General features: G+C 42.5%; 1 protein-coding gene across 4 annotated transcripts in view; it reads right to left on the bottom strand.

The window, feature by feature from the left end:
• Nucleotides 1-26,092, bottom strand: part of ENPP2 (ectonucleotide pyrophosphatase/phosphodiesterase 2) — a 70,536-nt gene that overhangs the window by 41,485 nt on the left and 2,959 nt on the right. The window contains exons 1-8 of one of the 4 annotated variants that reach the window (XM_068158645.1): nt 16,665-16,772; nt 16,123-16,225; nt 10,700-10,855; nt 8,400-8,525; nt 6,282-6,342; nt 4,942-5,039; nt 3,922-4,001; nt 2,582-2,701 (exon numbers count right to left, since the gene is read on the bottom strand). In XM_068158645.1, the coding sequence (XP_068014746.1) occupies nt 2,582-2,701; nt 3,922-4,001; nt 4,942-5,039; nt 6,282-6,342; nt 8,400-8,525; nt 10,700-10,855; nt 16,123-16,225; nt 16,665-16,715 (795 nt within the window). In that variant the 5' untranslated portion in view covers nt 16,716-16,772. Of the gene's footprint in view, nt 1-2,581; nt 2,702-3,921; nt 4,002-4,941; nt 5,040-6,281; nt 6,343-8,399; nt 8,526-10,699; nt 10,856-16,122; nt 16,226-16,322; nt 16,368-16,522; nt 16,641-16,664; nt 16,773-26,092 lie in introns of those variants that run through there. The other 3 variants (XM_068158646.1, XM_068158647.1, XM_068158649.1) reach the window with 3 other exon arrangements.

Raw genomic sequence — 26,092 nt, 5'->3', positions numbered from 1 at the left:
GGTGTAGAACATTCAGCTATTCATCTGCCAGATTCCACTGGTGTCCATGCTAATCTGCCTGTTTTCCAGCAAGATGCTGAGCATTAGAACAAGTAATTCACAAAGAAGAAAAACAAACAATGCCAAAGCCTCGCATTTGAACAACGCCATATACAATGAGCCAGTTTCCAGGAGCAAGAAATTTATTTCAGAGATTAAGAAAATTAGATTTTATTCTCTTCTAGGCAGTTTGAACTTTAATAGGATGCTGAGGGTCCCAGAAACTTTGTCTACCTTCTTGGGTGGAAAACAAACAGTAATCTCTAATTCTGCGCAAACCAAATGCCATGCTGCAGTTGTTTGAGCACTCCAACGTGAGACCCAAGTTCTGAAAAGAAGCAGATGAATCTGCAGCGTGACAGGCTAGATTTCTGTGACATGCATTCCAGACTTCCCTTCCACCTCCCTTAACTCTACTGCCCTGTCTCTCAACAGCCAGCGGTTTTGGCACCGTGCATCAATGTGATTTTTAGAGGCAGTTCTCAAATGGAGAGAGAAATGAGCTGTGACTAACCCATAGGTAGATGGAGGTCATTTTTTTCTTAGAGAAATTTACAATTCTGTTATAGAATGCACAAATTTCCCATTTGCAGAGACTATCATTTATATGACATATTACATACCACCTCATTAACCCAGCTACTATGCCCACTCCATCAAGTTGTTAAACTTACATAATAAGTAGAGTTACAGCCCTTCCTGTACACATTTGTTTCCATTTATGAAGACATTTCCAGTTTATTACATTGTTTGTGTGTTTTTCCTTTTTAACACTTCAGCTGGTTTATTTTATCATCCTTATTTGTGTATGCAACACTCCCCCTCTCCTCTGAGGATTTCATCCAACATATGGTCATCCACTGTTGTGTAACTTCCTTGAACTCTTCTCAGCTGACATTTTTCATGACCCTTATTTACAATCCAGAAACAAAATTTACTTCTCTGAGGCAGCATAGGCTTTTCCAATGGTGGGTGTGGGAATTACAAATGTTCTTCACTCAGCTCAGCAGGTAATGAAGTATTTATAGGCTTATATTGTACTTTAGAAGTATAGTTTAATACAGAGACATTTGTACAGTCCCCAGCAGCTAGCTCCCCACAAACTCTTACCTAATTGTGATTAAGGTAAGATGCACAATTAAATTTGCAATGCATAATGTTGCTCAACAAGCTGTCACACTGCAGCTCAGCCACAATACTGTCTATGGCTGCAGCAGGCACACTTTGTTAGCTGTGTGGTGCTGGCTGTAGCTGAGGAGGAAAGGGTTACCTGCTGCTGCCTTTTCACTGCTCCTAGTTTTGATCCTGCTTCTTTGCTTACATCTAGAAGGATAATAGCTAGACACATTACTCACTCTCACCTCTCCATGTAACTGGTGTTAAAAGCTAACCCAGGTCATAGCTGGGCAAGGGAGTGAGTGACTACACTCTGTTACACTGACAAATTCTACAAGAGCACAAATGCCTCACTGTGGCTCGGCTACAGCCAGACACATCTGCCAGTCACACATCTGCCTGCAGCTCCAAATTATCTTGTCTTGCATTTGTTGCAGACTAAAACCACATGCAGACAAGTAACACATGCACTTGCTAAGCCTAAAACCATCTGAGTAACTTCCTGCAGTCTCCAGGGATATTTCCATTTTAAGAGATTTAGGGGATGACACTGATCACTTCAGCAAACAGCAATGACAGATTGTTGTGCTCTCAAACCCCTTCCAATTTCCCCATCACCTCATTTTTTTGTGGGGTTAACCAGTCAGACTGCTCAAGGAGCTTTTAAACTAAACAACCAGTGCAATGAAATGTGCATGTACCTTTGCTGCTTACATGTAAAACTTATTAAGACCACTTTTGTTGGCAAAGCAAGTGACCACAGCATGCAATAATAGGAGTAGCAGAAGCAAGGGGACCTTCCTAATTGGAGTAACACAAGAGGCCATTTCCTTGCCTAGAATTCAGACCTGGAGAAACCAAAGTCCAACACTAATCTGAGAAAGAGGACCTACTTCAGCCACTGCTACGGTCCTCAAGGCAGAAATTAATTCACAGCTGTCTACAGCCTCTGCAGCAAGTCAGGTAACAGCCATCACTTGTGGACATAACAAATAATAATTATGAAGTTGTGCCATGCTGTGATGACAGAACATTCATACTGAAACAGCCACAAGAATATTACTGGGATGGAGACCTAAGAAACCCATAATGAAAAGGAAACATTATGCCACAGAGAAGAAAATACAGTGTTAAACTGCTGACTAAAATTAGGTGGTTTTTTTTTCCTAGCTATGTCTAATTTATACTTATCAACACAAGCACCTTCCCATAATCAATGGCTTTATTATTCTGAAAAGCCAATTCCACCTCAAAATGTAACATTAAATTGATAGACACAGGGCCAGCCAGGGCAGGGGGTGAGGGAAATTAGGTACAAATTGTTCACAGATGCCTTTGTTTTAAATTATTATTATTGGCTATGTCCCACAGCACAGGGGGAGGGGAAGAGAGGGAGAAGGGAAGAAGGAGGGAATATGAAACTTACTGGTTGACCTCCCCACCATCTGTGATTGAATTTCTCTCGCCCTCGAAGACTGAAGCTGGCATCAAACACTGGGTCGTACATCGAATTGCCAACGATTCCATGTGATTCAGGATAGAGTCCCTTTGTGCAGAAGTAAATCAATTAGTGAAATCCCACACATTCAGTTCTTCACAGCTATCTGCAGATACCACTACATAATTGTAAAACAGATCTCTTTGTAACTGCACACCAGAGAAGGTTTTAACTGGAAGATAAGCTTATTAAAACTGGCTGTAGTAACAAAAGCAGTAGGAGATGACTGAATTGTGCTAAAAAGCACAAAGACTCATGTTACTCAATGCTTTAAGTTATTTTCACACTGGCTAAATTTTAGTTTGAGACCATCTAAAGTAAGCAAAAATTTATGAAAAGAAGATTGATTTGAACTTTCAGTTCCTCTTCATGAACTGGCCTTTCTGGAAACAGTAATTCATTCTCTGGTTGCAAGAGTAACACTTAGCATTTCCATTCTGTGTTTTATCTTCAGCAGAGCCCCTGTGAGATAAGAGGTTTTTTTCCCCAAGAAAAATAAGGCAAGTCAACCAAAGCCATGGCTTTACAACATAATTTGTCTAGCAGTAAAGGCAATTTAAGAAGCTTCTGTTCTTGTCCCTTTCTCTTAGCTCTCTCTCATCCCCAGCTATTCAGTTTCCCCATTCCCTCTTTTCCATTTACCGTTTGTACAGAGGCTACAGGAAAAAAAGGAAAGGGGGTGGGGAGGGGCAGACAGGTGCTGGTGAGGAGCACCTTAGCCCAACTTTGAGAGCATTGTCACTGTCATATAGGAGCAGCTTCATGCCAGGGTGGAGAAAGCCTGACCACCAGCTATGGCACTGGAGTGCAGAGGTGATGGTTTGCTTTACTGCAGGGCCAAAACAGCATCCAGACATACTAAGCAGCTGTAAATTGCAAGTCAGCTGCTAACTCAGCCCCAGTGACTTCAGCTACTCCAATGAAGGAACAGCTGCTGGTTGTATTTTGGGCAGGGGTGGTTTTATTCCCCCTAGGAAAAAAAATGTGACCTGTAATTACACAGCAGCACAAAGAACTGTGAAAGTAGATGTAAGAAAGCAGAGAGAAGCTGTAAACCTGTACCATGGTGAATTTCTGAGACAATGTATATCTCAGGCATTCAAAATACTGAAGAAAATACATAAATTAAGACTGAAAAGGATTGACAGTGAGGCTGTTCTGTTAAAAGGGAAAAAAATGTTACAAATATAAAAATCTTACTTCCCACAACCTGTGTTTCTACTGCAGTGCAACACTTTTATCACCAAAAATCCTGCCCAGGAACTTACAGTAGCAAGGGTGTACAAGTTGGGGAAGGTTTTTGTAGGGTAGACAGGTCTCATGTAAGGAGAATGTGTTCCACAAGATCCTGAAAAAAAATCAATAGTGAACACAAACATTAGGAAGTGAAGCTCTCCGACAGGAAAAATAGAAACAAAGGAAGCAATTTGCTGTGACTCTGCTGCAGAAACTGGTTAAAATATAACCAATTTAAATGAACCTTCTGCTGCTTTAAATTGGCAGGTTTCCCTACGGGACAGTAGTAAATCCACTCACGCACTCTTTGCACTTCACAATAAACAACTGAAATGATGCAGCCAGAGAACTGCAGAACCTTAGACTGTTAGGCTACTGTTATGTACTGTTAGACTATGGATTTCCTTAGACTGTTTTCTCTTCTGAATTAGCTTCCAGAGTCATTAGAAGTATCTTGATAAGTAAAATAGCATGAGAAAATGCAGGCTAATTTTCAGTAACAAACTAAAGCTGCGGTTTCACAATGGACTTTAGCCACAGCCTCTTGATCACAGAATCATTTCGATTAGAGAAGACCTTTACATAGATGGCTACACAAACAGGAGGATCAACACTTCTGAAGGTGAGTGCAGGGCTGCCAGCCAGTTACCACACATTCACTATGTCTGGATCAAGTGGCGTATTTCATGGGCACTTCCTAACTAGCCTTTAAGAGTGCAGGATACCTATCAGGTACTGAAGATGTGGTTTTTGTTGGCAAAACCACCTGAAGGTCACTGGTCCTGAGCGACATTCCCCAAAGCAGCAGCTCTCTCCCTACACTGCTGTGTGCTTTCAAGGAACTAGGTAATGCTACCTAAACCAAAGGAGACTTCTGCCTTTTCCCTCTTGTGGAAAAAAAGGCTTAATCTTTGTTAGGCTTTCAGGTGGAGTAGCTCTGCATTTGGTGCAGCTCTTTTACCCACCAGTTCCATGCTGACTTCTGTTGCTCAACAAACAATGAAAAGCAAGAGACTGTCTTTCATTTATTGTAAGAAAACAGATGTACTCACTCAGCTTTTCAATATTGGGCATGACCTTGCTCCCTTTCTTCATATATGATGCACGGAAGCCGTCAACAGAGAAGATGATCAAAGGAGGACGAACAAAGCTAAAAGTAAAAGCAGTAGGAATGTAAAGCAGTGCTTTCTTTTTTCCTCCTCTTTCCACTTGCTCACTGACACTCCAAAGAATCTGAAGTACAGTTACTGAATATGCTGCATGTCTACAATTATTTTGTTTACTTAAGAGACGAACACAAATCAATAATCTTCACACTACTAACATCCACTGTTCACTCATGGTCAGTGAGAGGGCTGAGCTCCAGCATAAAAGATACCTTCCCTGAGCAGCTAAAAGCACATGGCTTGAAAGTCCAAGTCCTTATAGATGAAAAATGAGACAAAAACAGTATCCATGAGCACCCACACTAGCATATAATCTGTAGTTAAAAACTCTATCTCACAACAGCTGGTTTTCTCTCTTCACGAACAGAAGTCCATGTGGCATTTTGAGTGAGCTCTGAGAGGAAGAGCTCATTCTCACATACTAAAATGATAACTCATGATACTTTATTATACTTTTATTTACTACTGCTACTGAGAGTAGCATCTATTCTAAGAAGGTAGATGTGTATCCTGGACAGACACAGCTGGGTTTTCATGTTAGTTACCTGCTGCAGGTATATGGAGCCATCACTATCACTAGGACAAGCAGGGGCTCCTATCTCCTCTGAACTAACCTCCTAATAGCACAGACTGAGCTGCAATGCAACACAGCACCTGAGCAGACGTTTACCTTTAAGGATAACAGTGAGCTAAGTGATTCCAAAAGTGCTTACTTTCTCAATGTTATTCATGTGCTCAAATACCTCACCAAATCAAGCCTGTATCCCACTGCAATTTAGAAATCCTTTCATTTAGGAAAATCACAGTAAAAGTACAAAATTCAACTAAAAACAACAACAATCCTGAACTGTGTTCACTTATGACTTAGTTTTATTGAAATCAGAAAAAACTAAACCTTTCCACTGACTTCAAGGATGTGTGGTTATCTTCCTCATGTGTGCAAGTGAAGCATTGCAAATCTATCTTTGATCAAGTGATCAAACACCAGGAGTTCAAGTTCACATATCATACACTGCACTACTCATCTGGAAACTCAAAGGCAAAAGCTTTACAATATTATCAGCCTAACTGTACAAATGGTGAAGCACTGGAAATCATCCAGTCCACTGCCATTCAGCCTGTGTGACAGGGACAGTACAGGACTGTGGTGTTCAGAAGCCCAGGGCAGAGCTGGAGACCATTGGCCTTGCTGCAGTTAGCTTTGCAATTGGGTACGAAACACTTACCCTGCAGGGCATTCAGGAGTCTTTATCTCTTCACAGTCATCATCCACCCAGTGGGTTTCTCCTACCAGAAAATTCACATTGGAGTTTCAGAAAAATAATAATAATAATAAAATTATGTGGACACAGGTACAGGTTTCACAAAAAACTTCAGGAAAATAAAGTTTAGTTCCAGTCAAAGAGGCTGTCCTGTCATACTTCCCATGAACAATGAGCAAATCTTTTGACAAAGCTAAACAAATGACCTGGTTACATTCTATTCAAGAAGAACACCCAAACTAGAACTCCTAGAAACAGATCTTAAAACCAGACTTAAGTGTCCCTTGATTTCAGGAGACAATGGTAACACTTTAGGCACAGTAGGCACATATTGGAATTTTCTTCAATGTGTCAAAACCAGGTAGTGCTGGTTCTGGCTGTGAATTTCCACCTTCCACCCCACCAGCTCTGATGTCTCCAAGAGCTTGTTCAGCTGGCTAAAGACACAAAACAAAACTCACTCTGGGGAAGAAAAACAACTCTAAATAGTTTCCAGCCGGTTAGAGAGCTGATCAGCTAGCTCATGGATCAGGTGAGACTCAAGACACAGATAAAACAAAAAAGTATTAATATTCTCTGAACTAGATTAGTTAAAATTACTTCATGTAATCAAGTATGTTAGAGTTTTCACTGCTGGGTGCTTACTACAGAGTGGCTCATGACTTGCACTTTCACGGGTCAATTGAAAAACAAATTATTAACTAATCAGGTGCACTTCCTGAACCTGGCACTATTAAAGGAACTGCAGCTCAATTAGAATGAAAGGGGGGGGGGGGTCGAAGGGAAAGTGTGGGAAGTGCCATGGAAAAGATCTACAGGAAATGTGTCCTGCAGCAATTTCAACTGACCATGACAGGAGATGGAAGGACAATTTCCAAGGCAGGGGGGGAAGAAAACACAACACACTATTCTCAGATAGGCAAAAAAAAATGAATGAAGAGGAAACACTGTTCTCACATAAAGCTTACTGCTGTCAAAGTGACAGGGTCATTGAGATAATTTGTTATTAGCCAATTAAAGATTACATATGTTAAAGCTGGAGGCATAGACATTCCTCTGTCTTGACCCTTGTAAGGGGGAGCTCACCAAAAAGGCAAGGACTGAAAACTATCCCAGTATTTAAGTAGTCTCAGCTTGGAGGTTCTTTTGTAAAGTGGAGAAAATAATCTAAGGGACTTGCTGGAAGATAAGTATTTGGTTTGGATTCCCAACAGCAAAACTCAACTAGAAAAAAAGCACCCATTGTCAGTGTACTGATTTGGACTGTTAGCATTTTCTGAACATATGCAGTTGGCCAAAACGGTGGGGAGGAAAAATTTTCAAACTGTAAGCCTCCCACCAGTGAAGTTAATGAATGAAACACACACACACACACACAAAAACACCTTCTGAGGTACAATAGTGAGACATTTCAGAGCTCATTAGCAAGGATTGGAAGACCTGCTCCTGATGTGAAACACATTACATGATGCAGAACATAGTTCAGAAGATAAGCATAGAGCATGAAAATTAAGCCTTCACAGCCCATCCACCCACAGGCCAGTCCAGGCTGTACTGCAGCCATGGTTTGTCTAGAAGGTGGCATGGCCATCTGAAGCCCATGCCAACCATCTGTGAATTACAGCCCTCCTAGTCTCACAACTCCCCTCCCATAAGGAACAAAGCCTACAGGTGTTAGGTCAAGTAGTTTGAGCAAGAGCTTTTGTGCTGAGGGTGGGAAGAAGTCTTTGAATCAGAGATAACATATCTAGGAATGCTCCATTCCTTCTGAGACCATCAGATATCTCTCCTTTCCCTGTGAAGCAGACAAATGCACCTGAACACTTGTGTTTTACTTTGAACTCTTCTTCACCCACTTATGACTCTTCTCTAATCAGTATCTCTACCGTCAAAGACAACATCCTTTTACCATTCACAGACTGAAAGGATTCATCTTTGCTAACACTCAAAAAATTACTAATGCAATTCCCCATCAGAACAAAACAAGAAGAGGGTTCCTCTTTTAGAAGAAAAACTCTTTACCCACAGGGCTGCTTTGTATCAGGTTTGAAAAGATAAGGGGTAGAAAGACGAAAGACGCACCTTTGCAAACGACTTGGTAATTAGTACAACAATCTCCTCTACTTAAGCAGTCTTCAGAGCAGTGACAAGCATTGTCATCGTTCCTGGTTTCTCCACAGCGGTCTTTGGTACATTCCCAGCCCCGAGCTAAAATATTCACAAGGTAAGCAAGAACAAGAGATTATAAGCAACACAAAAAGTACTCACTGAAACCATCCTGACAAGTCAGTCGAGTTGGGTGTAAAATTTATGGCCCCATTTTAGTGATTTCAAGATCTCTGAAGCAGGCATGCCAACCACAAATTAAAAGGATCCTTGTGTCCTCTAAGATCCACATACAAGGGCTTCTGCTACCCTCAGGAGTACTCCAGGCTTTGTACAACCTGAATGCCAGAAAAAGGATGGAAAGAAGAGAAGGATCTTGACTGATAAATGGTGGGGCCACAAACTAAGAATTCCCGTGTTAATGGATTACCCAAGACTTTTTCTCTCAACTATCTGAGTCCACAATTCAATCCACAGGAAAGAAGAGAAAGTTTAAAAGAGATTATGTGTTTGTAAATTGATATGAATAAACACTCCCATCAGTTCCTCACCTATAAGGTGAGATTCAGCACCAACTGCAGTCATGAGAACAAGAGCTGTCCTTCAAGGAAAAGCATGGCACAGCCACTGTAAAACACTCCAGCTTTTCTCAGCTTGCAAACGACACTAGGACCTAAAGGCCTGTCTGAATTAGGGTGATCTCTCAAGGTCAGTACATTGTTACACTTTGGAATAGGGCCCAAGGATGTACAAAGATATTAAAATTGTATCATTATAACCAGAACTGAGAAAGTTGAGACTCTCAAGCATGGCAATGACAATTTTAATCATTGGACTAATCTCAAATGATAGAAGAAGAGGAAATGGCCTCTGAGTTGCACAAGAGAAGGTTTAGATTAGATATTAGGGGGAAAAAAAAAAAAGGTGTGAAAGCATAGGCAGGCTTTGGAACAGACTAGCCAGAGAGGTGGTGGAGTCACCATCCCTGGAGGTGTTCAAAAAGTGTGCAGACATGGCACTTTGGGAGGTGACTTAAGGGTCATGGAGGTGTTAGGTTAACAGCTGGCCTCTGTTCTTGGAGGACTTTTTCAACTGAAACAGTTCTATGTTTCTACGATTCACTTCTGGCTGCTTAGGAAGTATAATTCTCTGATTAAGCAAGAAAACGTTCAGTGGCAAAAGTAGAAGGCACCTGTGTCAACTCTGACCACTGTGCAAACACTCGAGAAGATGGGTACAAACAATAATTTAAATGCACTATGCTAAGAAGTAAAACATAACTCATGGCCCTCTCTAAAGTTTTCTTTACCAATGACTCATGAAGAAACCAAAACCAACACCCAAAAAACAAAGAAAATAAACCCTGTGCTGTATTTTCATCCCCCAGGGTCCAATCAATGGAAGTCAGATGTTTTTACCAGTGTGTTATATGCATCCTGACAGCTGGAAATTGGAATCTGGGACAAGGGTACTAAGGCCAGCCTGTCACCTGCAGCCCACTCTGAGAAGACCCATGCCACTTCAGAGCTCCCAGGTCCTGAGGTGCCTTCACAAGTAACCACAATGCACAAGCAAGCATTAATTGCTCCAGTTCTTCAAAGGTATCACTTGGGAGAAAAAAACAAACAAACCAAAAGACTGGCTGACATGGAATGACCAAACTCCAGCCTTTACTATGTCTCTTTTCAATGTAACCTGAAGATCAAACTGATCCAAAATAGAAATGGGCAGATTCAGATGGGATGTTAAAGAAGATGTTCTTCATCATGAGGGTGGTGAGACACTGGAACAGGTTGTCCAGGGAGGTGGTAGAAGCCTCATCCCTAGAGGTTTTTAAGTCCAGGCTGGATATGTCTCTGAGCAACCTGAGCTAGTGTGAGGTGTCTCTGCCCATGGCAAGGGCATTGGAAGTAGATGATCCTGGAGGTCACTTCCAACTCTTCACAATTCTAGGATTCTATGCCTGAGCACTGATTACTGAGTATCAGAAGATCTACTTTCCACTTCGAATGAACAGTACCCTGCTTTTTCTGCCCTGGAAGGCATGGCTGGATCCCAGCAGTGAGGAGCAATAGATACACATGCCTACAACTCCTTGCAGGGGAATACAGGCTGCATTTTGGTCTGAGCTAAGCCTGCCTGGCAAGGCAAGGTGAGGTGAGGTAAGGAGATGCAGGTTATGGCAGGGAGCACCTGTTCACCAGGCAGGTCTCAACTGCTTGTAGAAAGCAGCTGTCAACAGTGCCTGGCAGTGCAGGACAGGAGACCCATCCTACCTGTCTTTAAGCATAGCTCATCAAAGTCGAAGCAGCAGCTGTTGTAACTCTTGCACAGGTTGTCGCAGCGGCAGCCAGGAGGCTCTGCCTCTTCAAGTTCAAAGCATCTGTTTTTGCAGGAGCCAGAGGTACTGATCCAGGGGGAATCAGACAGGACTGTGTGGAATAAGAAACAGGGCAACATTTGTCAGGCCAGCAGCGGTGAGATGGGTGTCTCAGCCCCGAAACCACTTGGATGAGCAAAACCTCGGCTGCCCGCGCTGGTAAAGGGAGCAGGGAGAGAAGAAGGGTCGATTGAAGAAAGAAAACAAACAAAACCACCCCACAACAACAGCAACAAAGGAACACATTCCAAAAAGGTTGCTCTTTTGGGGGGAAGGAAAGAAAAAAAAAGGAAAAAGAAGAAAGAAGGAAGCAGAATGCTGTGATGTCCTGCAAAGCAGCAGCCCTGGCTTTACTTCTGTAACAATCTATAGATCATTAGCAGAAATGTATTGAAGTCTCCAAGGCCCCATTTCAAGAGCTACAATCATTCCTCAGGAGCAGACCTTTCTTTTCAGAAACCTAGTGACATTTTCATGGCTGACTGGGCAATTTACACAGGAAAGGACTGCGCTTAATCTACATGCAGTCAGCAGGACTTGGTTTGTTATATTGGAAGGCACCAAATTCATGTCAGGCATGAAGGAAAACTGTGAGATGCTCCATAAATGAATGGATTGGTGAAGCACAGCATTTTGGTGGCTTCTACAGAGCACTGAATTATAAAATACTTAAGACATAGAAGAAGGCAGGAAATCAATGTGTTTGATGCATATAGCCAAACAGAGGACTGCCAGTTTGAAAAGCATGAATAATGTTGTGGATTTCAATAATCTATTAATTAGTAAAGGCCCTTACTGTCAGAGCTGACATGTAACACTCTGCTCTTTCTTTCAAAGCTTAGTAATTTATAGATTTTTAGATATTTTATACATTTTTTCCTACAAGAGAATCCTATATAGCAGCTTATATGAAGCTGGAAAAATGCTTGTCACTCTCTAGGGTTAATTGTATTTCATGAAACAATGACTGTGGGTTATTCTTTAAAAACAGAGGTATTCCAGGGAAAATTTCACAATGCCTTTTGTTCCTCGAGAGACCTATTAAAATTAAGCCTTTGAAATTGTCTTGGGGTTTGTTTTCTTTCAGACTATGGTTTGGTTTTGGCAAGTCTCACCAGGATTAGCAGTATAATTTTTAGAGGACTGATGCAAGGGCACTTTTGGGAAGCGGCAGCTCTGATCTTTTCTTCTATATCATTTTGAGTCGTTTGCATAGCTGTAAGTTTAGTCTCCACAAAAGCTGGAGAAATCTTGTCCTAAACATGATGTCATTCTCCAGACACTGTGACAATGGATGGAAAAGAAGATAAAGGGGGAGTTTGGAGATGACATTGCAGCAGCTGGCAGACCATCAACTCCCACTGACAGCACTACTACTCCACAACTTCCCTTAGACTTGAACTGGTTGGATACTAAGCATAAACCACTTCAGGGAGCAAACCTGGCAGTAAATCAATCCTACAATAAGGTACTAGCTGAGTTAACCAAACTTAACATGGCTGCAGCCATGGATCATGTCAGTGTCAAGGCGCATTCTTATGACTACTGGGAAAGGTAGTAGTAAATGACCATGGCTGCCTCTGGATTTTGTGTCTGGGGTTTGGTTTTCAATCAGGTCAGCAATGCTTAGAGAGAGTAACATCATACAGTAACATTTCACTCTATAGGTACATTCCCTTCAAGCACAGTCTTCATATTTTAAGTTATTATTTTAAAGCAAACAACATTTTGGCCTTCTGGAGTTCCAAGGAGCTAAACATGATGTATCTATATCTGCAGCATGCAGATCAGAATCTGTGTAGTCTCTGCTTTTGGAGATTTTGAGGAACATGTTAGAGGAGCGCTTCAGTAATACATGACCATGTTTCAGGATGTAGAGAAGGTCTACACAGCTGCTCAAGGTTTCCTGCAGCTCTACCTTTTGTAAGTGCAAACAGGGTTTCCATTTCACATAAGAAAGGTTGACCCCAGCTGCCCTGTCTGTTACTTTTTCACTTCTCTTGGCAACCACTGTGTTACAGATGTGATGAATTATCCCACATTACTTCGCAAATTCAAGTCACACCTCTTGAGCCAATGTAGGACATTTTCCACACAGCTACACAAAAGAGGACTTGGTTTTATTCCTCTGATCTGTGAACACATTAAGATCATTCCTTTGTTTATCATGCTTGACCTTGCATTTGCAGCCAGACCCTGATTTTCAGGTCGTGCACAATGCCATGGCATAGGTACTGGTGCATGCAGAATCATTTGAAAATATTTCATCAGGAGCTCCAGCCCTAGTGGGAATTTACAAATTAACAAAATAAGATCCCTGTCCAGAACAAACCTACACAAGTTCAAAATCCTTTTCAAAATTCCTGCATCCCTCCACAACTCCTGCAATCCGACCATGTAGCAGGCAGAGGCATCTCCCCTCCTTATTTAATACATAAACCTGTCACATACTGTCCCATACTTCTTTTCTCCCCTCAACTAAGCTCAAAACAACCATCTAAGGATTGCCTCTTATAGGTTAAAAGCAGAAATCACACAGGATAATAATGATTCACTCCATGGAGATTATCACATTTCCATTGTAAATGTGTTACATTTACCTTGGAAAGTGCCATATCAAACTGCCTGCTCCTGTCTGATTTCAATATCTATTTCTATTTACTATTTATTTCAAGTATTTCAGTCACAGGACTACACAATTCAACATGTTTACATTACAGGAAGGATACTACCTGGCATGGATTTGCCACTTTGGATCCCATATGGAACCCATGCAAAACATCAGGAACATCAGTTTTGCTAGATAATATTAACATCATGAGATTGCATTTTTGCAGAATGTCATTGCAGTGAGTAAAATGTCAAAGAAAAGGTCACACAAACTAAGGAAAGCATCCTACCTGTTCCAGCACAAGAAAGATGTGGCTCCATTTTTAATGAATACTTAAAAATCCAATGAGAAAAACTTCAGTGTTTCTCCTTCCAAAATTTAAGCTAACATCCTCTGATGACCAAGACACATGCCTCAAGGGACTACTGAGGCCCTTTTCCTTGAAAGTGCTTGCAAAGACATCTAGAAACCTCATAGAACAACTTAAAGGCAAAGATATGGAAAAATATAGGAGCCTTGGTTCTCTGATGTCCTTTAGAAATTGGAAGTGGGGGGAAAAAAAGTCAAATACATTTTTTTGGCACAAATATTAAACATCTCAAATGCATAAAGGCTTGTATGTATCTGTACCCTGTAAAAAGGTAACAAGAAGAAGGGATCTAAGCATTACAGTATTTCCATGATCTACATTCTACATTTCTAAGGGACCAGGAAGAAAAAAATCTAACCATCTTGATTTTGACTCAGAGGTATTCCATGATAGATGAAAACTGAAATCTGCTTACAGTTATGGCACACCTCTGTAGACATAACAAATTGCTCTATACAGTAAGAGGTTGGTTAAGAGAGTGCTTTGTCAGTCCAAAATAATTAACTCTAAACATCAAGAAACACAGAAATAAGTCAAGACAGAGTGATGTGGAAGAAAGATTTAGACTAATTTTTTATTCTGGATATTTCATTGCACTGGACTTGAAAAATCATGTGACTTGGGGATCTTAATTACATCCTTAACTAAGAGTTCAAGAAAGAGTTCACTTTCTCCTGTACACAGATGTGACCACATACAATACTTCATTCTCTGCTGTGACACCCTTCTGGTTTTACTGCAACAGAAGTAACCAAGCTGGATAAACAGAAGGGACAAAACCCTCTGTTACTTTTCTGTCTCTCACTGTTGCACCTTGGACTGAACTACTCCAATGCCAGGTGCTGGTGCAAGTCTACTCTCAAGCAAAGTCTCAACAGACTGCCAAAAGCATCCTATCTCCTGCCCTCGTGGAAGAGATATTGTACTTCTTCCTATATTTCTGGAATTCTGAGCTAAACCTCCTGCTACTGTAAAAAGCATGCAGCTACTGATCCCAGCCCTGGCAGTGCTGAACAGTGCTGGTTGGCTCAGAAGGGCTGACACTGATGAGCTGCAACGGGTCCCCAGTATCAGACCTTTGGGACTTCAGCAAAAAATCAGCTGAACAGCCCTGCCATAAAGCCTAGACAGCCACCAGCAAGAAGCAGCTTGGAGCCCAGTGTTGAAGAACATGAAAAGCAAATCTTTCAAGCCACTGTTACACACATACACACACACAACTGCTCTATGGTTAACCTACTAGAAGATAACAACAGAAATAAATTTGGTGTTCAAGCAAATGTTTTTTACTGCTGTATAAAGATCAAAAGCAACAGCCGCTATCTTTTTGTTTACCTAAAATGCCTCTGCTCAGTAATCAGCAGCCCTGATTATGCCTATGATTAGACACCAATTCCTGTGAAAGGCAGAGGAGTGAAGGACCCAAACACATTACCAGGAACACAACAAACTCTGCCCACGGTAAACAATTTCATAATTAAACTTCAGGAGCTATCATTACAGACGAGCATTGCAAATGAGACCCTTTCACTTCAGTTATATTAACCAGCTCTAAGTCAATGACCACAGGATTCCTTTCTCCTGCTCAAGGAAGGAACAGAGACACAAGTCAAGCCTACTCGACTAGTTTTCCATTTTCTATATTTTTCCACTTGGACTATGCCTGAGCTCACAAAACTCTATACTGCCCCAGAACACAAACAACAGTCCCTTCTGTGTCATGTTCTTGCTTTCCTCCAAAGAAAAAAAGTAAGAGGCAAACGAAAAACAGAGGACTCAGTGACGGCACATCTGCACGAACACCTGCTCTCCTCTCCCTGGCCGTCTCCGCTGTCAGATGTCTGCCGTCTACTGTTCACAAACCAGCATGACCTCAGGAGCCACAGAAATCCCAAAAGCTTTTCTCACCAGTGCCTCTTGAAAGCATTAATCAAGTTTCCAGGAACCACTTCAATAGCTACCAAAATAAAACCAGAACCCTTAAACCCATCGGGGAGTTTCTCTTAGCTCTAGAAAGGAAACCGAGCGGAGCGCAAAACACGGCAGCTGCTATGTAGGAGCTGATGAGATCGGTCTCTCTGAGACTGACAGTGCTCAGTCCTAAAATAAGCGAGATTTTCCAGAGTCACATGCACACAGAGCAAAAGTTTAAGTAAATAGGAGACCTATAGGTGAGTCCCAAAGGTCAACTGACTGAGGCTCGGTGAGGTATTTAGTCTTCTCTATATCCTAGAGGGAAAAGGAACAAGCAAACTACTGTTTCGACGTAGGAGTGCTTTCTAACCACGGCATATAACATAAGGGTACTGAGATGTACAATTTATGTCTGTTACTGTACCTGAGACCGGGCCCTCATCCCATTCTTCAGATCTCCTAAATCGATTTGTTGTAAATCCCATGCAGACATTTACTCCAAAGGCAAAAGCAAATAAAGATATAACCTGCAAAAGCAAACAGCAAAGTAAGCAAACTGTGCAAAAAGCAGGAGTTTCAAGCTAAGAGCACTACGATTAAAGGGGCAAAGATGGTCTTCTGTACATTGGAGCTCCCCAGCACTGCAGTTCCCATCACTGGAGCAGCAGTTGGTAGCGTCACCGTTGGAGAGTAACACAAACCAGAAGGGGTTTATGAATAAAACATCTCTTTCTGAAGCTGAAACGCTCCTTTTTGCAGGAACTTTTTCAGGAGCGACGGGCTACTCCTCCTCCAAAAGCAAACACACTCCTCTCCTCCCCTACCTGGTGTGAGTGGACGCAGCCCTTCTTAGCCATACTAGAGAATTCTTGAAAAGCCTGCACAGCACCGTCGTCTTTTCTTTTTACTGAGCCCAGAGCTCTGCTTGCTCTGGGAGTTCGGGCTATTAGCTACAAGTAATCCCACCTGGTGAGGTTGACAGGCTCGTGTGATTTGTCCAGGGGGTGATTTCATCATGTTTCACTCACAAATCGCAGCTCCGAGTACAAGAAGCTCCAGGCATCATCCCTCGCTGCGCCCTCCCCCCAAACACACACACACGCAGGCTTTTATGTGGTTTCCTCTGGCAGAGCTGGGCTTTCTTATGTTGCTGCAGCCAATAGCTGTTCCTGCTCGGCTTATTCTCCTTGCAAAAGTAACATGGTTAAAAGAGAAACCAAATGCGTCTCCATCTGGCTCCCCGAGAAGGGGGCGAAGCTCACTCAGGGCTGTGAAATGAAAATATCCCGATGCCACCCCCAAATGTCACCCAGCATTGCGTGCGTCACGGTGCGGTGGGCTCGGGGCACGGGTCGAGCACACAGCCGCAACTGCTGACCTTGCAACAGCCGGATAGGTTTTGGGAGCTCTGGCTCCCATCTCGTTCTCCAAGGCTTCTCTTGAAGTTTCTAACTGGGCTCCGGTCGTTACCCACACACAGACACCCGCCAAGGGGACAGCTTCAGAGCAAGGGGTTATTTTTCAACACCGTTCTCCCGTAGTGGTGCAGATCAATGGAAACGCAAGCAGTTTTATCTGACTAGCTGGAAACTGCAGGCTTCCAGAAAGGAAGGGAAGTGATACCTTCCCTCTGCCCCACATTTTCCCATTTTCATCAACAATAACAGAAAGCTAGCTGTTTGGCTAAAGGCTTCTATTTACAAAGCAAATCACAATACTGGGCAGAATTACAGCTCAAATCAGTGGCTTAAATATTATTTGCCAAGGCAAATTATTTACAAGTGTAATTTGCTATTTTGTTTTGTTTTGGTTTTTTTTCCCTTCTTTTTTTTCTCTGAAGAAAGCTCTTTTCATTGAAGTGCTTACTAACAATTAAACATTTAAAGGGGCAGAGTCAAGGTTCATAAGCCCTCAGATAGACTGAGCCTCCCCTGGGACCTATCCTGTAATCTGTAGTGGCATTAAGAAACAGTTTTCTTTAAACTGCCTTGCAATATTAAGTATGTACAATCTTGAGCTTTGTTTAGGGGCACCTTTTACCTGCTGCAATATCTCTCCTTCCCCACCAGGTAGCTTTACAGGGCAGGGTTAGGCTACCAGCCTGATAGCCTTTGCCTAGAAGCTGGTACCTTTTATAGTACTTTCTTAAACAAAAGTGGCTCCATTGTACAGTGGCATCTTTCACTGCAATGTTCAGGGAAATGTAATCAACCTGAAAAGACCCACATCTTAGCTACCAGGACATCATATTTGTCTCCCTTGCACAGACCAGAACTGTGAAGTCAGGACCCATCTTCTAACGATCACTTCATCACTAGCTGGGTTGAAAACTAAATAGGTGGCAATAAGCAATATTTCTCTAGAACCCCCACCACTGTGCATAAAGATTCAGAGAAAAGTAATCACCAACATTTTTCACTAGCTGCTCCTAGACCCTTAGCCTCACATATATCCTGTAGTCAAACAACTTCACCCCAAGTACAGAGGTGTGTGTGGCAACAGCAGAAGGGAAACCAAGATTGTCATGAATAAAGTCACTTAACAGCGTTGCCTATGTATCTCAGTTAATGAAGTTCATTATCTCAGGGACAAAACATAGGAATGTGCAGCCCCAAACTCTCCTCTAGCATGGGACCCTTGGTTTACTGACCCAGACAAAACACACATGAATTTTCAAATCTAGTGGCCAACTTTGCGTGCCCAAGCCTCATTTTCAGAGCTACCGAGCCTTTGCTGTTCCTGGCTATCCTCCTAACACACACTGGTGGTCAGTTCTTTTGAAAGAAATTTCCAACATAAGTTAAAAATGGTCACCCATTAAAATACAGCAAGAAACAACCTCCTAAATTACAGCATTGTGGATGACTTCTACTGATTGGGAAACACATATTTCAGTTTTCCATTCATGCAACTTCTCTGCAGCTTGTAAACTGCACAATTTTGCATCAACAGAAGAGCTCATTTTAATTTTCCTTGATTTAATTAAGCTCTGGTGTAGTATCCTTTAGAACTATAGATGATGAGGACTGCTAATCTTTTACATATGTGTTATGTAAGACACATTTTCCAGTAGCTCTGAACTGACCACATACTCAGATGCACAATCATCTTTTTACACAAGAATTCTGCTTGAAGCCCCCACGTAGATGCACAAGGAACTTGTTAGCATAAACAAGGTCTAATGTGTTTTGGGGTTTTTTTTCATTGCTAGGATCACCATCAATTAACTTTTTTGGCAATTAATGGTCATTTTAGTCATCAGAATAGGAAACATTCAAGCTGAAATAATGTATTCCTGGGCCAAAAATGCAGCGGTTCGGTGCAAGTTTTAGGGCTTAAATGAAACACATTTGAAAGGAATGTTTAAATGACCAACGAAATATGGGATGCCTGCTCATCGGTTATTCTTCACGGCCCTTGGCTTCATTGGCTTGCCTGATCGTACCCTTTAACTTGCGGTGCAAAACTCCCAGCAGCCACTAGGTGGCACTTTACATGAGCAGGTCCTGCTGCTGGAACATTTTCACAGCCACGACCATTCCCCTTCTCCTGTTCGCCTTTGCACTGGGTGCTGGATGTATCTACATCAGGTGTCCAGGCAGCCAGTGTGAAAGCTTCCAGCATACTTGACAGCAGCATGAAAAGCAGAAAAGTGAAGGACTTCTTTAGAGTGTCCCAGAGCTCTTAACCCACTCAAACACATATAGTTGTATCCAATACAAACATTCAGTCGGGTACATGAAACAGCAACTTCGAACAACAAAACCTTTTGATAAGGTGTAGAAATTCAAGCAGTGCCTACTGTGAGGCTGAAGAAGCTTCCAGCAGCCAAAAGGAATATGGGAAGATCTAGGTAGCTCGCATGACAATAACAAGAGCAGCTGATTTTTGTGTATAAAGGAATTTAAACCACATTTTTATAGGACTTTATAGATCAAACCCAAACATCTTTAACACTCAGCTAGCATAGCAACTGATAAACAAAACAGAGTAGGAAGGGAAGGTGAGTGTGTGAGGGCAAGGGCAGCAAATGGACAGCAAACAGACAGCAAAGCCAACCAGAGTCAGCAGTCTGATGACAAAAAGAGAATAAGAATCAGTGTACGAGGGCGATGACCTGTGGTGAACAGTCCCTGCTGAGCAGACCCTCAGCAGAGATCAGCCCAGGATCCAGGTTGCAGTCACATACAGGTGCCCGGAAATGTGGCTGTCCAGCCTGGGTATGCAGAAAAAAAATACATAAGAGTTTCTGAAGGACGAGGGATCTGTTTCTGCACAGCCTGTAAGAGTACCCCAGTACCCCAAAAACCCAAAACAGTGTCACTGAGAAGTCCTCTTTGCCTGATGGAGGCAAAAAACTCCAGCAAGTGACAGATGTCAAATGGCTGGTAAGATGGTTTGGAAACAAAAGATCAGTTTCTGATTGTAAAGGGTAGGAGAGGACACAGATGTTCACATTGAGGGACTAGTATGGTATGCAGTGTATACTAGGAAAGAAGCTATTAGTATAGATAGGGGTCATACCATTGCTTCTTTTGGCTATAGGACATGTTGTGAGGGCTGCAGAAGCTTCTCCATGTATCTTCTCTTAAACACATAAAAACTGCGTTTTGTCAAGGAGATAGTTTCCCTGCAGAGGACTAAGTGGTGAGGAGCTGCACCATCGTGCCTGCTGCTACCCCATGAGACTAGGAAGACCCACAAACCAGACTGTGCTCATGAAAGTACACACTCCTCACTCCTCAGATCACCACCTGACAGCACCTTTAGGCATGACTAACAGTCACTAGTTATCTGTCTGCTCATCATTGCCCTGAGGGCAAGGTATGCAAACCATGGTGCACTGAAGGAGCGTGCTGAGGATGACTTTCTTGGCTAGAAAGACCCATAAAGGGATGCCAGACCTTCAGGGGCAATCATGGGCAAATTAAAGTCTTCAAAACTGCGGTGTGCTGCAGCCCGGCTCCTGAGGCACCGAGTGCCTTGGGCACCTATAGGTCCATCAGCATTTCTGAGCACCCTACATAGTGCCTGCAGGGTTCACAGGGCTGGGAGGTAAGCACCCAGATCCAGCCCCAACCTCACTGAGGATGATCAGCAAAGCACGTGGACCAGTGAAGCTTGTCACATCCTGCCTCACTTCACCCTCCTGGAAAGAGCTCTCCCAGGATGGCTACCACGTCCCACAGAAAACAGAGTTGTACTGCATCTGTGTCTGTCCAAAACCAAGCCTGCATGCTCTGCCTAACCAGAGAGAAAAAAGGAGATGCTTTACTCATGTAAAGCACTTGTATACACATTGGGATGAGGGCTGAAACCCAGGTGTGTAGTATGGTGAAATGAAAAGGAGGGCATAATGCAGCAGAGGAAAAAATTCTCCTGTGTCACACATCAGATACGAGAGCTTCAGTGGCTAAATGTGGGCTATCAATGTGAAGACAGCACTGCAGCTCCTGGAGCCCCTTCTGATGATTGTGGTGAGGCCTTGCTTGAAGTGCACCCTACACACAGAGTCACCATTTGTGCCTGCACACAAGCAAAACAAGGTTTACCAGCAAGGTCATGTCTCTTATCAGAACAGTTAGGTCAGCTGGGAAAGGGAGAGAAGCTTTCAGTGACCTCAACACAGCTTTGCATGCCTGAATGCCTGTCTCTCTTCCATCAGTACTACAGCTAACAGACCAGCCACTCTAACACAGGGCATTACACTTCTTGCTATGAACCACATATATAGAATAGAATAGAATAGAATAGAATAGAATAGAATAGAATAGAATAGAATAGAATAGAATAGAATAGAATAGAATAGAATAGAATAGAATAGAATAGAATAGAATAGACCAGGTTGGAAGAGACCTTCAAGATCATCATGTCCAACCTATCATCCAACACAACCCAACCAATATGGCAGTAACAACATTAATACCAGTCCAGCATGTATGCCTTCATAGCTTTCAAAGAAATGAAAGTTTTCCCAATTAATTTTCTAGATAATATTATTATTATGAAGCTGAACAAGTCCTTGAGTTTTCTGCTTTCCTCTGCTTGAGGTGGTGGCAGAGGTCACAAGTGCCTATCAGCAGATTTGCATCCACCTTTAAAAAAGAAGATGTAGGCTTCAGCGGTATGAAGATCACCTGTCTACCCCCTGACAGGAGTCTGGAGGTCTCAGTGGTACCTAGCATATGCCATATACAATAACTGTTAATTTATTTGCTTTCACAAGTGATACAAGTCCCCCCCAAACAAAAAAAACCAAACCCACAACATAGTCCTTTAGAAACAATGGGTTAAAGCTAAGCAGGGGGAAAAAAAAGGCAAAACAAAAACAGATGGGAAAGCTACTTAAAGATGTAATAAAGCAGGTTTTCTAGACTTCAAATCACAGTCCTGGTTTCTTTCTGTGACTTGTATGTACATCCTTTACCATGTTTGAACCTTTCTCAGTAGTATAATAGCTTTGGATTTCCTGGATACATGAAACTTCTTGTGGGGACTCCTGCCATAATCCTGCAACGTATCTCTCCTACTTAATCACATTTACCCTCAGCCCAAACTCTATTTTGGCACACTTATCAGGCTCGAGGCTTGGATATGATTAAAACATTTCCAAGTGCTAATCTCTTCCCCACAAGTAAAATGTGGATTTAATTAATACTGTTTTGTTTACTCTGAGTTTGCTTGAATTTGTTTTCTTTGCCAAACAAGAGTTTCTGTTTGTTTGTTTGAATTTTTTGTTTGGCATTTGGCTCAAGAAAGAAGTATTTTACTCAGGATTTTTCTTCTTGTTAATCTACAAAACCCAAACCACTGAGATTTTCTAAACAGCAAAATCCTGTTTGATTTCCATTGAAAGGGATATGTCACTAGGAATATTCTCAACTTTCCTGCAGATGAGGCTTTGAACATGGGGCTGTTCAGTCTGGAGAAGAGAAGGCTCCAAGGTGACCTAATTGTGGACTTCCAGTATCCAAAGGGGGCCTACAGGAAGGCTGGGGAGGGACTTCTCAGGATATCAGGTAGTGATGGGACTAGGGGGAATGGAATGAAGCTGGAGGTGGGGAGATTCAGGCTGGATGTAAGGAGGAGGTTCTTCACCATGAGAGTGGTGAAGCCCTGGAATGGGTTGTCCAGGGAGGTGGTTGGGGCACCGTTCCTGGAGGTGTTTAAGCCCAGGCTGGATGAGGCTCTGTCCAGCCTGATCTAGTGTGGGGTGTCCCTGCCCATGGCAGGGGGGTTGGAACTAGATGATCCTTGCGGTCCCTTCCAACCCTGACTGATATTATGATAACTTGATCCATGCTCTGTAGCACCAGTGCTTCTGGGGAAGAAATTGAAGTGGGGTCATGGTGGAAACAGAAGATTGCCCCACAACAAATAGGTGCATGCTTTCATGTGGGCATCTTTTCCTCCTGTTTGTATGCATAGGAAGGCATCTGAAGACTGAAGAACTGGCTGCTGTTACAGTAACCTAGAAGTGTCTGCATCTATGAAAGCTTTTATTGGCAGGTTAAATGAGTGCACCAACATAGAATAGGCTGTGGCAGTGTGGCAGTTAAGATCAAAAAAAGAAAAGAAAAAATGCTGAGGACCTTCTGGGGCTTGAGCCTAGTTCAGATGAACACAAGTCCAATTCAAATGCAGGGCTATTTTATTTGCATAAGAACTGCAAGACTGCACTGTTAAATGCAGTCAGTCCAGAACAAAGATAAGAAAAACCTCTATTAAATTAAAAACAAAAAAAGTAATAATCCTGAAGAAGTTAGGACAACTGATGAGGAAAATATATGCTCTGGAAAAGAAAAATAGCAATTATTAACAGCTGCCTAAACTGCTTGATCTGCTTCACTGAGTGGTCCAATGAAGCGGCCCAATGTGGAGAAGGATGCAGTAGGAATGTTTCAAGATGTTGCTCAAAGAAAAAGGCATCAAATGAGGACACAGTTAACACTGTCACAACCTTAGTCTCATCTGAAATGGCTTTTTGGGGGTACTGATTTATCTCAGAGCTAAAAGACATATCTTTATGAGGTACACAAGCTTAAGCTATCCCCAGCTATTGAGAAGAGTGGGATATTTGATCAGTTTGGAAATAACTGGATTTTCTGCCCCTTCCCTTCAGAACAGAAATAAAATCTTTGAGTCCAGATACTAAGCATCTACCAGCAGCCCTGGCAGGCTGATGAGTCCTTGCCATCAGTTCCATCCCTCGCGCCCTAAACAGCCATTCCTGGGGCCACACTGCGAGTCAGGTTTAAAAATACTCTCCCTTTGAGAGGCTTTGAAGTTGGATGAGTACCCTGCTCTGCACCTCAGCACTGGAAGCAGCATGTCTGTGAGGCTCAGTGATCTGCAAACTGCTACTGCGTCTGACCCCCAGGCTGGGTACTGTAAACTCTTCTCTTCCCCGCAGCTCCCTGCTGCTCCCAAGGAGAGCAGTGCCACTGCCACATACGATCAGCACTCCGCATTTCTTAACATGCATTTCCTGCTGCCTGCTCTAATGCCAAAGCACAAAAGCATAAAGCAACTGCAAACTACTTTTTAAGTCACTTTGGACAGGTGGGCCATGTTCCAAGCATCACAAAGATTCTTAAGTTGAACCATGTCACCACCACTTTAGTCGACCACCAGCTTTTTTTCATCAGATTACAGCTGAGTGAAAAAGATGACAAAAGAAAGTACAAAGGGAAAAACATCCTGTTGGAACAGTTCTGCCTGTTTTCCACGGGTGAGGAAAGTATAAGGGAAGTCTCAACAACAAAACAATGTGATCCGTGGCTGGACTGCTTTTCAAACCCATTATCATACTGTGTAATTGAATAAATGTCAAGCTCTGGAGGAATGCAATATAAAACACTGAAGGAAAGTGCTAGAAATCAAAAATATGCAACTCTGCTGGTATGGGTTTGTATAAGGATTATCAGGGGGTTGTGTTGATGTAAATACTTTATTCACCTTTCTAGCCTAAAACTTTGGAAGGGAATAAAGAATGATTTATTTTGAATGGATTAAACAGGCTCTAAGGGAGGTGGCTACTTAAATATCAATAGCTTTCTTCAATATTTTAAATCAAATCATCTTACAGAGATAAGTTTTAACTCATCTCTCTTTTTTTTTTTTTCCCATCTAGCAATACAAGATTTTCAGAAAGAATTTCTTCCCCAGTTTAGTGATTGCTGACTGCTGTAAGGAAGGCTTCCCCACTCCAGTAAACCTCTCTTTCACAGAAGAAAATACTAAAGTCAGCTCGAAATTCTATTTGCTGAAGTTTCTCAGGGCAGAGACAGATGCTCCTGGCATCCACAGAGAGCCTGCAAAACAGCTGGGACTACTTAATGTAACTTCATTTCACTGTCCATTGCTGCCCCTTCTCCCATATGCTGCATCCAAACACCTCTGAAGGCAACGTCTGATCCAACCCATAGCAAAAAAAAAAGACTAACAAACTACTGCTCAACTCTGCAGAGCAATTCTACAGAGTTAAGCTGCTGGAGTCACGTAATTGAAAACACAGGTTTGGGATGAGGTGTCCCTAGGCTGTATTCCTCCCCTCTGCTTTGTTATGCTGTTTGCAAAGTGCTGAGGGAAGTATTCAAATCCTGTCCCAGGCTCTCTGTAAAACCTGGAGTGATTCCCTGAGAACTTTATGCTACAGAGCATAAAATAATCCTGTCTTCAGATCTGCACACTTCCCCCTTGCAAATTATCTGTGTCTGGTAAAAGCGGTGAGTTGCTTTGTGTGTAAGCACAAGCATATGGACCTGTCTGGGAACATCTCATGGGTTAGTCCTGGCTAAAGGCAGGTGTGGCCCAGCAGCCTCGGGAGCACACCCTGCCATGTCCCTACAGCTACCTGCACTTCAACACATGCCAACAGAAAGCCAGAAGCTTGACATTTGGCATTTCACAAAGCCTGTGCAAACAAAGTGGTATTACCCAGGACAGTTCATATATCCCATTCTTTGTGTACCACAGGGATGAGAGGAAGGAGCTCAGCTAAACATCATATTTAACAACACACAGGAAGAAACAAAAAAAGCTGTGAAGAGGATAAAATGGGAAATTGCAGGTGGGGAGGTGGGGGGGGGGGGTTGGAAGTAGCTGCCACGGGAGGTTTCAGGAGCAGAATGGCAGGAATAGCTCTGTCCATGTTCCACAAATGGTGCATAGGTTTCTAGACTAGCTGACATCAGAGTTAATAAGTTCAAGGATGAATTCCCAAGAACTCCTCAAACAAAACAAAGATTATTTTTGTGGATTATGTAGGTCAAGGGGTAAGGCTTCTGTATTGGGTGTTTATGCCCAGGTGCCAGCAGGGCACAGCAGGGTCTGCTGGGGAGCCTCTGAAAAGAGGTCGAGGCTGCCTCATGCTGGATACAGCTGGTTCCAGA

Source organism: Melanerpes formicivorus, unplaced genomic scaffold (assembly GCF_026170545.1).
Source record: "Melanerpes formicivorus ecotype bairdi unplaced genomic scaffold, bMelFor1.0.p_v2 SCAF_40, whole genome shotgun sequence".
Classification (NCBI taxonomy): Eukaryota; Metazoa; Chordata; class Aves; order Piciformes; family Picidae; genus Melanerpes; species Melanerpes formicivorus.
Note: the sequence above shows the minus strand (reverse complement) of the source record. Positions and strands in the feature narration are given on the sequence as shown.